An 11,391-nucleotide genomic window follows, 5' to 3' on the forward strand; every position below is an offset into this window, starting at 1 on the left:
AGTTTATGTAATTCATATCAGCACACAGTGAAGGTTATCATCTACAGCTGCAAAATTTCCTGAATGAAAGAGAACTAAATCCACCTTGTGTGTGTGATAAGGTTAACTTTATTTTCAATTATCATTGGAGAAGTATACGATTAAAGAACTATTACACACACACGTCGAGTTTCCTATAGTAAACAATAGCGGAAATCGGGATTCTCTCCGGGATTTCTTGTTCTTTTGTGTGTTATGTAAGACATTGATTACAAAGAGCTGATCAATGTAAATTTGTTTTGAACATACGTTTCGCGTAAAACCGGCGAGATCGCGGACGAAACAACGGTTGTTTTGCAACGGCATCGACAATTAAATATTACAATAATGCATAGCGAGAGAAAGAGAAAGGTATGTGTTAACGGTTGTGAAAGAACAGCGGTGAAAGTAACAGTAACCGATACGAGAAGCCGCTAACAAGCCGCTTAGTGAGCTGCGAACCGTCCTGACCGGGAATGCCGTATTCCCGGATCGTGAGATCACTCTGTTGCTTTGAAACGTGAGCATTTATTGCTCGCTGAAATATTCATGGTTGGACGAGCGCGACGGCGAATGTCGCGTTAGATTAATCCGTCATACGCGGCATCGCCGCGTTTTGAGGTTAATCTTCCTCTGGCAGCGAGGGGAACCGTGTCGCAACGACGTGTCCTGGCGACATCATCGTCACCGAGAGACGCCAAATCTCGGCTACAAAGCGGAAGATAATTTAATCTACGAACCTGTCACCAGCTTCATCTACCATCTTCACCGTCGATCCCGCAGATACTGAAACGACGGTCTAAACGGACCGGAAGAAAAAGCATGACTTGTCGAACCGGACGTAAAAATCAGCTGATATATACGCGCGCGTTCAGCAGCGCTACTCGTTGCTGACATGACTCGAGTAGTGAATTATCCGGCGCGTTTAGAAAGCGCGTTCGAAGTTCAAATCTCTGCCTGTCTGGATCTCAGCTTGCCGAAAGTGAGTTTCGCGATCGCGATGTTAACGTCGAGAATACCGAGAATGCGTTTGGCATGTTTCTGTCGCCGCTGAAAAGCAAACATGTCGCAAGGAGGTATGTCGGAAGTGCAGCGTCATACGTTCGTCGATTACGCAGCAGTTCAGAGTTCAGGTCATTTTCATTTCGACATGAGTCGCCTGTAAATCATCGTCGGGAATGACAGGTGAAATGTATTATTACTTTCTCAAACCGGATTCCGATGCCAAATCATTAGTGGACATACAATCCCGAAAAGGGAAGTGCCGAAATTCTAAAAGTGGGACGACGTCCCGAATTGTCGTAATCATGAAAACTGCATACAGGGACAATCTCCCGAAATAATGAGAGCATCAAGTTGTTAATAACTTGTCATACAACTTTGTGCACGTTCACCAAATTGTTCTCTGTGTTCGACTTGTTGAACAAATTTCTCAAGAGAAATTAATAATAGAGCGCAGTGTATCGACAGATAATGCGTTTGCGATTTTTCTATAATTGTATTTCGCAAGTTTGTCAATCAAACATAAAGCATTTGATTTGTTTAGAGCACGAAGGACATAATAATAAGCATATTGGAGCTAATAATAGAGGCATAAGTGTTATATAAATGTGTGGAAGCATATGGTTAAAGTAGGATACATCGAAGTTGCTGAAACATGCATTAGATGGCAGCACCATGTCAGCAAAGTACCCGCCAACCTGCATCGCAATGAATATCACTGGTATGTGAATTTTCGATATTTCTGTGTATTTGTAGGCACATAATATGAGCACTGCTCCTTTCTTCAGTATCAGTATTATTAACATTTGAGTAATAATATATTGTGAAATTACTCTCGCGTTGGCTAATCTTTTACGTTGGTTAATCTTACGAATATTTAAGTTGCATAGTAAAATAGTCAATAGTGTTAATGTTTAAAAGAGAAAAATCACGGCACGGTGAATTACAGAACAGTTGAAGAAATAGGCCTTGTGATTCATTAATTTCGTGCTTTATCGTCACATATACGTGAATTGACCACCAGGCTAGGATTAAACGTCGCGCAAGTTTGATAACTAAGAGACTGAGCATAATAAAAGGAATAAGGAACAGAAAATAAGGAATAAGGAATACTGAAAACAAGAAATAATGTTATTCCTCTATTCCTCTATCCTGCGTTGATGAATTAAGTTTTATGTTTTAATATTGAACTGTTCTTTATTCTCTATTTCCTGTTCTTTATTCTCGATTCCCTATTCCTTGTTCCTTTTATTGTACTCAGCCCCTGAATGGATCGTTGTGATTGGTCGATTCGCCATTTCTAGGATTTCAACTATTACGTTCGGTCAGTTGCAAAACAAATAGCGACGTAGCCAGTACAGAGTCGAGATACCATCTTCTGCGATTACTCTTCGCCGAAGGTAAGTCTCGCGGCCGAATCGTCGGGAGTTGCCGGAAATAACGTTCGCGTCATGTCCTGACAAAACGCCGCTCAACAATCGTCGGAAACGTACATGTCGCGGGACGACCGCCGAGAGTGCCGAAACAAGTGTCGCGCGTTCGTGGTCGTTTGGAGATCGAATCGTTGTTCTTTGAGATTCTTTGAGATTGACCTGTTGAAAGAACGCGTAGATCATCGCCGATAATAGCGAAAATAAGTTGCGCGTCTTCGTTTCGTGACGAGATATCGTCGCGTCATGGGCGAGGATTGGCGCTTCGCGAGTGCGACATCTGCAGTACAAATTGAAATTTGTGCGTTTGAAATATCTCAATATCTCAATCGGCAGCCAATATGGCTGTCGACCGTTGCACGGCGGTGCACGGAGTCGAAAGCCGTCCCGTGTTTTATCGCAATTTTTCGGGCCATGGACGTGAATCTCGCCGGCGAGTTATCACCCCGAGTGTCGACAGCCAATTTCGTGTGTCGCCGTGACAAAGTGGCCGTCGAGAGTGAACGTCGCGAGAACGGGGCCGGTCTGAGTGCCGTGTGCAGCGTCGTTCGTTTGTGTCGCATCAGGACAATTCGGGCTTCTGATGGCTGTGTTCTGCTTCCGAGCTGCCGGAGGGAAAAGTTGGTAAGCACACATAAATCAGTGGTTATAAGAGAAGTAGGAGCATCTGGTAGCTTTAAGCCACTTTGACTCAGCTAATCAAACTCTCACGGATCTGTGAGTATATATACGTGTATCTTGATGTCGGGTATAAATTTACGAGATTGCATTTTGAGTTCGCGCGATGCCAAGAGGCACTAGGGATATCAATCCACGCAGTGGATTTTGAGCCTCGTTCTCTCTCGAATACTCGATTATTCTAATACATAAACTTTGAATACGTAAATCTTTGAAGCTCGGTTGCATCGACCGAATGGGAGTTAACGGTTAAATCATATGTCTATCTTTGTCTTTCCGAAAGTAAGTTTCGCGTCTTCGTCTTCATGACGAGGTATCGTCGAATCACAGGCGAGAATCGGCACCTCCTGACATCTGCGGTACAAGTTGAAGTTGCGCGCTTCAAATATCTCAATATCTCAATTGACAGCCAATATGGCTATCGGCCGTTACACGGTGGTGCGCGGAGTTGAGGAGCCGTTCCGTATTTTACCGCGATTTCGGACCGTGGATGTAAATCTCGTGAAAAACAAACGAAGACAGACGCATGTTTGACCATTGGCTCACCACTTAGTTAGTGCAACCAGACCTTAATCATAAATCATTGAAGGTATTACCGTCCGAAAATCGGAGGCGAGATATTCATTTTTGCAACAGTAAACGAGCACGTACAGGCCTGCCCGTTTCAGCAGTACTCTCTTGCGCTTTCTGTTTCTCAAGTAAAATATATACGGTGATCGACGAGCGTAGACGTATAATTTTTACAGGTAGAAAAAATAGACGAGCAACGCACGAGAGGTGCAACTGCAAATAAGTAGAACGGCCAATTCCCGACGCGCTAATTAATTCGGCATTTATTTCTGAATTTCAGCGGCCGGTCTCGAAAGTTCCGGCGAGAAATAGGCGCGCGTAGCTTCGTACGCGCTCGGAGCGATTCGGGCGGCTCCGCGTGCCGCCGAGCGGCGGCACTACTTCGCGGGCGCGTAGGGGCTCACTGCGCGTGCGTGGCGCGGCCGGCCGGGCGAGAGCGGCGCTGCCCGGCGGCGCGCAGATAGAGTCGAACGAGGCCAGATCGCAGATGGACGTCCGCGCGAGAGTACTATCGTGGGCAGCGCGACGCGCCGTGCCGTCGTAAGTACGCCCGTCAATTGCATCCGCCGTGTCGGTGCCCCCCGTCTCCGTGTGTCGTCCCATGCGTATCCCTCGCGCCGGGCTTCGGGATTACGCGCCCGCTACAGTGTGACATTCGCAGGCTGAACGAAACGAGAGTGAATAAGCGCACACACTGTCGCGTTTCGAATCGCGGCTATTTGCGCGCGCGGCTCCTCCTCACAACAGATCGTGCGCCGCGTCTCGTCGCGGTGACAGGCGTGCTCTGACAATAATGACAGCTCGGTGCTTTGACAGTCGGCCACAGTGACAGTTGACGACCCAGAGCCGCCCGCGAACGCTGCTGCTCCGGCGTGATTCGCAGAGTGCTCCGTTATCGAGATTACCGCTCGTCAATCTCGCGATCGGGTGCACACACAGGTGTGTGTGTGTATGTGTGTGTGTGTGTATGATATATGACGATGTGTCGATGTGCGCGCATGTGTATTGCGTGTGCGCCGTGAGAGACAGAATTGTACGTGAGACGTGCGCGCGAAATCGGTGACATGTCACCGAATCTGCGGTGAGAGGACGATCAACTTCCGCGTGACACTCGACGCGGGGCAACGCGAGCAGAAGGTCCGGGCGAGTGACGGCGTAAATCCACGTGCTCCACCTGGGCAGTGTCGGCAGCGGAGCGGAGAGGCGAGGTCGTGGCCGCGCCGAGTCGATCGAAGGGGGATACACACCACACGGGAGAGAACGCGCGCGTGTGTGTGTGTGTATGAACGCGTTCGCGCGCACGCTCGCTCATTCGCGTACGAGTGGGGCGAAGAAGCGAGTGTTTCGGCCGGTTCGCACTGACAGTCGACGAGGAGGAGGTGTGTACTTCCACGCCACGCACGGTTATGTATACGCGTCGCGCCGTGCTGCGCTCCTTTGCTCGTGAATCGTGATCGCGTAACGCGCGTGCCGAAATTCCGCACGAGGGAGGGAGGGAGAGAGAAGGAATGAGAAAGGGTGAGCGGGCCGGCCGAAAGGTGTTCTGAAGGTGAAGGACGGTAAACACGTATTCTTCCGGAGAAGTGAAGGGCGGTCGTCAGTCGCTGCGTGACTTTCGGAGTCGCGCCTCGTGAAAATCTCGAGCGTGGAATTCGGCGCGCGTGTGTTGTGTGTTTACGCTTCTGGCAAGGACGAGTTACGACGCGTACCGCAGTGGCGAGCCGGCCAGCGATTTTGGAGTCGGTTCGCGGAACTCTGCCGCAGTCGAGTGACGTTCACGATCGCCGTCCGCGTGCGGAGAGTGAGAGATAGAACAGCTGGCGGCGAATTTGTCGACAGATCACCGGCGCGCGATCGACGTCAACGACCGGTATTCGCGATCCCGTAAGGAAGCGTTCGTTCCCGCTACGTCGCGTGCGTTATCAACGCACGACCGTTTCGTTTCGTCTCACTGGCGAGATCGCGTTCGCACAGAAGACGTTCGCAGACGATTCCCGATCCCGTGCGGACTGGCACACTCGAGCCGAGGCGAATCTGAGCCGGCTGAATCTCCGTCTCGGAGAAAAGCACGGTTCGCGTCAACGACCGGTTCTCGCTCTCGTGATCCTTCGCGACGAGACTTCCGTCGAGACGGCCGAGCAATTGTTGTTTCGCGCTTGTGCAAGAGTGACATTCGCGCATTTCCCGTGGGAGGGAGAGGACAGTTCTTTCAACGACGACGACGACCGTGGCCGAGTCGTAGCCGCGACGGGAAACGGCAAAATCCGGACCGTCGCTAGTGAGCCGGAGTTAGTGAGTGAGTGAGTGAGTGAGACAGAGACAGAACGAGGAAGAAAGCAGGCGATGCTGTCCGACCGTCGCAGTTAATTCGCACGTGTCGCGATGTCGGGTGGCACGGCGGGCGTCCGTGGCACCGGCGCCGAGTGCAGGAAGTTCGCGCCGAACATATTCAACAAGAGCAAGTGCAGCAGCTGCTTCAAGCAGAAGGAGGAGCACAGCGCTGAGGCTCTGGAATGCAACAGGGTGAGTTTTGCTTGATGGACTCCTTCTATCTTCTTTCTCCGCGTAACCTTCTTCCTCGCTCTTTTCGGCTCCTCCTCTTTCGCTACCGCGCTCTTGCTTTCTCCCTCCTCCCTTCTCCTCCTCCACCACCTTCTCTTGCTCCCCGTACCTCACTCTTTCTCTTTTACGTCTTCCTCCGTCTCCTTCTGACTTACGTAAGCATGCACATGTAGTTGTAGTTATCGAGTATCAGGTCGACGCGAGAGGCACGTATTTGTCAAAGTTGAGAACCAAGTCGAGACTTTTAGTCGGGCTGTTGTTAATTAACCGGTGAAAAATATTAAAACTATGATCTTGACGAAGTTTTACAGATCGAAACAGTTACCGTTGGTTTTCGATATGTTTTCTATGCACGAGATATGTTTTCTATTTATATATCTTCTTTACGAGAATGTTCTCCAATTCTCAATTTAGAGCAATAACAATAACTGTACTCTTAATATTTGTTATTATCAAGACCAAAGATATCAATTAAGAAAGCAAAAATGAGGAATTTTTTGCGTTGACCTGATAGTCAATGAATTTTTTCAGAGAAATTTTATTATAAGAAATGATGAGAAATTTTTATACTGTTTATTATTACAACACAACATCTCGTACTCTTTTTGCTTCATATTTTCTCCGATTTTGTTTTTTGTAACATTTCAGTGACATTTTAATTGCTCGAGTAGACTGATGTACTCGTACATAAATTCTATAGCAACTTTCTATACAACTTTAAGCATATTAAATCACGAAATTCAGCAATGTCGCGTTCTTTGTGACTAGATTGCACGCATATTTATCACAGAACGTAATAGAAATACGAAAAATGATGAAAATTTGCTCTAAACAATATGTCAATAAACGTGGTATCAAAATCTAAATGTAACTTTTAATAAATTTTCGTCAATACAACAAAAAATTTATATAACTTTTTGATGTAAATTTAATAATTAATTCAATATATACGATATATTTATTTCGTAAATGTAATTAAAAGAATTGTAAAGTTTTCATCATCAATGATCTCACATCGTGATGAATTATGAAAGTTAATCTGGGCGATTGCTGTTTACCTTTTCAAGGAGAATCGAGTCAGACTCGATATAATACTCTATTTGTCTGCATATTTTCTCCTGCTTTACATTCTCTTCGTTATAATAAAATATTTTGTTAGTTTACGTATCTCATACCTTGTATTCCACTTTCGCATATCGTTTTATGCCTCGGTATGCGTGTTTTTAGCCCTCAGAGGACTTGCCTTAGGACAATAATAAACGCTCTCGTCCTGTTTATCCCTCCGCTTCTCTCTCTCTTTCTGCTGCTTTACATTCTTTTCGTCATAATGAAACATTTTGTTAGTTTACGTATCTTATACCTTGTATTCCACTTTCGCGTATCGTTTTATGCCTCGGTATGCGTGTTCTTTAGCCCTCAGAGGACTCGCCTTAGGACAATAATAAATGCTTCTCTCGTCCTCTTTATCCCTGCGCTTCTCTCTCTCTCTCTCTCTCTCTCTCTCTCTCTCTCTCTCTCTCTCTCTCTCTCTCTCTCTCTCTCTCTCTCTCTCTCTCTCTCTCTCTCTCTCTCTCTCTCTCTCTCTCTCTCTCTCTCTCTCTCTCTCTCTCTCTCTCTCTCTCTCTCTCTCTCTCTCTCTCTCTCTCTCTCTCTCTCTCTCTCTCTCTCTCTCTCTCTCTCTCTCTCTCTCTCTCTCTCTCTCTCTCTCTCTCTCTCTCTCTCTCGTAGCCAAGCGTCTGATTCAACGGGTAACCGACGTCTCCTCCTTCCTCGCCCTCGAATTCCTTCTTGCGACTGGGGACGAGCGGGGCAAAGTACGAAGATCCCGATGTCAGGATGCGGAGAACGTTATGTAAGATCCGGCGCGGCCGTCGTCTCGCGATCGTTCGCGAGCAATCGCGACGTGTTCCGTTTGTTCTTCCTCGCGTTTTGTCCTTCAACCGGCGAACGCGACAACCGATCTTCCGGCTCGGTTGCACCGATGGAGTCGCGGTTCATTAACTTCGTCCAACGCGATCGCTCCGTGCCTTTTCCAGATCGTAACCGGTGGCGTATAAAGTAAGAATGAGAGTTTATACTCGATCGACGTAGCGCGAGTCGCGGCGGTCGCATGAGATACTATTCTCGCGGCGAGAGTCACGTGGAAATTATTACGTAATTCGCGGGAGGTGTATTGCCGTGTACGTAAAGTCTCGAGCGGAACTGCGTTCCAACGACTGCGAAAATCCGCGTGAAACGGTCGAATTTCGGACGAATCGTAAGGATCGCACCGTCGGGATTTCGTCCAACTTCCGGCGCGAGACATACGATATGCTCCGTACGACCCATTAAATACGGTATACTCTAAGTACGATATATTACACGGACGGATATTATCGTTTGCAAATTACGCGAGGAGTCCGCCGCTCTGCGTAGTTTACTACCTGCCGCGTGTTATTTTTGTTTTCGTTTTCCTTCTCTCTCTTCCTTTCCGCTCCTCTCTCACTCTCTGTTCGCAGCAACTTGATGTTTAGTCAGCCTCCGACTTCGCGTCCGTATACGCGCGAGTTTTATTTTTCTTTCTCTCTCTCTCTCTCTCTCTCTCTCCCTCTCTCCTTTTTTTACGACAGATAATCACGCGCATGTAACGAGCGACAATTACTCGGCAGTTTAAGGGCACGTCTTGAGAAGCGAGCGTATTATAAAATCCGGCGCGTTAAAAGAGATTGCTCGGGTGTAAAAGAAAATTTCGGAGCAACCTTTCCTTGGCATCGTTGCATATAAATTTAGACACGTATAAAAAGTCGACGACCCTAGTTGGTCTTTTTTTTTTTATGAACGTCGTGAACGTAAAATCGTACGAGACGAATGGGATACGTGTCAAGCTTGGAAATGTCGGACAATTTCAGCGAACATACATTTAGACTCTGCTGTAACACGCGTCTTGTCTCTCTTAAAACGAGAAAGAGAAGGAAGGAGGGGGAGGGAGGTCCCGCTTTAAGAGAGGCTTAGATGTTTGATTTAACCGTAAGAGATAGAACAACAATACGCGAACGGTGGTCTCGTTCCTTCAATTTGCGATTGCGTGCGAGATACCGCCGCGTCATCACGATCGTGGATATAAATATAGCTTCCGGTGCGTCCAGCGAGCATCAGAACGAGAATGGAATCTTTATAGTTCTGCTTTTTTCGTCTCGTATGATTTTTATTTACGGCCAACGTCTTTGACGATGACTAAACGGGTCCGTAAAAATTCCGAGAGGAAAGAAAGAGAAGCAGGGACAGAAGTGGAAAGAAAGAGAAGGACAGAGAGATAGAGAGAGAAAGAGAGAGAGAGAGAGAGAGAGAGAGGCGAAGACAGGGGCGAGGATAAAAGCTTTAAAAATCAATTCGCGCGCTACTGGGAGTACGGTACCGAAGAGAAATGGAGGAAAATTCCGTTTCGTGGTAGCGGAATCGTTGTCACTTTGTAAATGCGCATTTTTTTTCATTGCACGTCACGCATCGCCTCTTTATACCCGGTCGCCACTTTACCGTTCGTTTTAATGCTTCATTAATTGTCGTGGTTAATTGTGCTATCCTTTAACTGAAGTTACAATGATACCATGGATCGTCATTTACGCGAAATTATGTCCTCCGCGACTTTATCCCTTCTCCGCGATCCTATCCGCTTAATATATCTGCGAGGAAGTGTTACATAGCTGTTTTTACACATTTCTCCCGTAAGAACTGACTTAACATGCCTTGGCGAATTTTTATGACATGCACGTGAGCTCGCGAAATTAATACACGGATATTGGAACAATGGAGAGATTTAAGCGCGAAAGTTTGGAAATTTTTTTCTCGTAAATTAATCGACTCGCGAATTTTTTGTCCATCTTGAGGTCGCTAAATGGCTCGATGATGAAAGAAAATATATATCTAAAAAAATAAAAAAATATTTATCCAGTGGGTACTAATGAGATATTTGTTGAAGCTAAAATACTTTATTTAAATGTAATAAACAATTACTTTTATGAAAAGCTAACATTTTAAGAAAATAGATTTTCTTATTCAAAATATATTTTATAAGTATAAGGCAAAATATATTATTTGTTTTCAATGCTTTATATTTCTTAGATATTTTGTCTCTCAGTGTAGAAACATAGCAAAATTAAAAAAAATTTGATTGAGGAAAAAAGAGAACTGCAACATTCTCTCTGTGCACATGTTTCGGAGATTGGAATGGAAGATTAGATAGAGTGGAATAAGATTAGAAGGTACGGTTTGAAGGCCTCTAAGATCCATATATAGTCGTTACTTGACATTCTTCTCAAATGATATATTCAGATTTGAATTCAGAATTACATGAAAGTTTTCCAGTTGAATCGCGCGATTACAGGGATATGATGTCACATATATCGTATAATTCAATTGCAAAATTTGGATTCAACTTCGAACAAAAATCCGCGTACTCACATGAGACGAGTTTCAAGTGACGACTATTAACACAGTCCTAAGTCGCGAGATTTTTTTCTCGCATGATGACTGATTTCCACGTTTTCCTCACGTTCTTACTTGCGCCGCGAGTGGAATCGGCAGTCTTGCCGTACGACTAAATCGACAATTTAATGGCGGTCTTATAGCTCTGGGCGATTTCACATTTCCGCCCGGACAGGTCGTGATTTCGCGTATCTCGAGGACGAAAAGTTGTGCGATTAAAGCGAACGCGGCGGCTCCGAAATTGTGCGCCTCGCGAGCCGCGACGTCTTCTCCCCCGGTCCTCACGCTGTTGCAAATTTCGGAATGTCGGCAGCCTTGCGACCTGTTCTCGGTGCATTCCAGCCGTCTTCCTCCAGCACCCCTACGTGAGAGGCCCCCTCCGAGAGTTGTTGGCCTGTCGGCTTTCGCATGGATGTGGTATCTCCGTATCGGTTTATTCTCCCCGTCTCGCTTCCCTCCCCCCTCGCCTCGCTCCCGCCTCTGCCCCTCTCCGCCGGCGTCTCTCCGCACGACCGCAAATAACGTATGCATACGCGACGCAATGTTTCTTTACCCGTCGGCCGTTGCATCCTCCCGGTAAGCTTGCATTTTGGTAACCGCAGCGGAGAGAGAAAGAGAGAGAGAGAGGGGGAGAGAGAGAGAGAGAGAGAGAGAGAGAGAGAGAGAGAGA

The 11,391-nt window shown here is 46.6% G+C and overlaps 2 protein-coding genes across 11 annotated transcripts in view; one reads left to right on the top strand and one right to left on the bottom strand.

Moving 5' to 3' along the window:
- The window catches only part of LOC116848052 (transmembrane protein 11 homolog, mitochondrial), a 3,664-nt gene extending 2,791 nt beyond the window's left edge, over positions 1–873 (bottom strand). For both annotated transcript variants that reach the window (XR_004378893.1, XM_032823789.1), the window contains exon 1: positions 759–873. Coding sequence is in view for 1 of the 2 variants with exons in the window: in XM_032823789.1 (XP_032679680.1) it covers positions 759–781 (23 nt within the window). In the remaining variant the exon portion in view is untranslated. The remainder of the gene's footprint in view (positions 1–758) is intronic.
- A 146-nt stretch (positions 874–1,019) lies between these two features.
- Positions 1,020–11,391, top strand: part of LOC116848044 (protein outspread) — a 255,072-nt gene continuing 244,700 nt past the window's right edge. For 5 of the 9 annotated variants that reach the window (XR_004378891.1, XR_004378892.1, XM_032823771.1 and 2 more), the window contains exon 1: positions 3,453–6,221. Coding sequence is in view for 7 of the 9 variants with exons in the window: in XM_032823771.1 (XP_032679662.1) it covers positions 6,081–6,221 (141 nt within the window). In the remaining 2 variants the exon portion in view is untranslated. Of the gene's footprint in view, positions 1,742–2,324; positions 3,075–3,452; positions 6,222–11,391 lie in introns of those variants that run through there. The other 4 variants (XM_032823776.1, XM_032823778.1, XM_032823772.1 and 1 more) reach the window with 3 other exon arrangements.

This window comes from Odontomachus brunneus, unplaced genomic scaffold, assembly GCF_010583005.1.
Source record: "Odontomachus brunneus isolate Ranch 3 - 2012 unplaced genomic scaffold, Obru_v1 Obru_scaffold_088, whole genome shotgun sequence".
In the NCBI taxonomy this organism is placed as follows: domain Eukaryota; kingdom Metazoa; phylum Arthropoda; class Insecta; order Hymenoptera; family Formicidae; genus Odontomachus; species Odontomachus brunneus.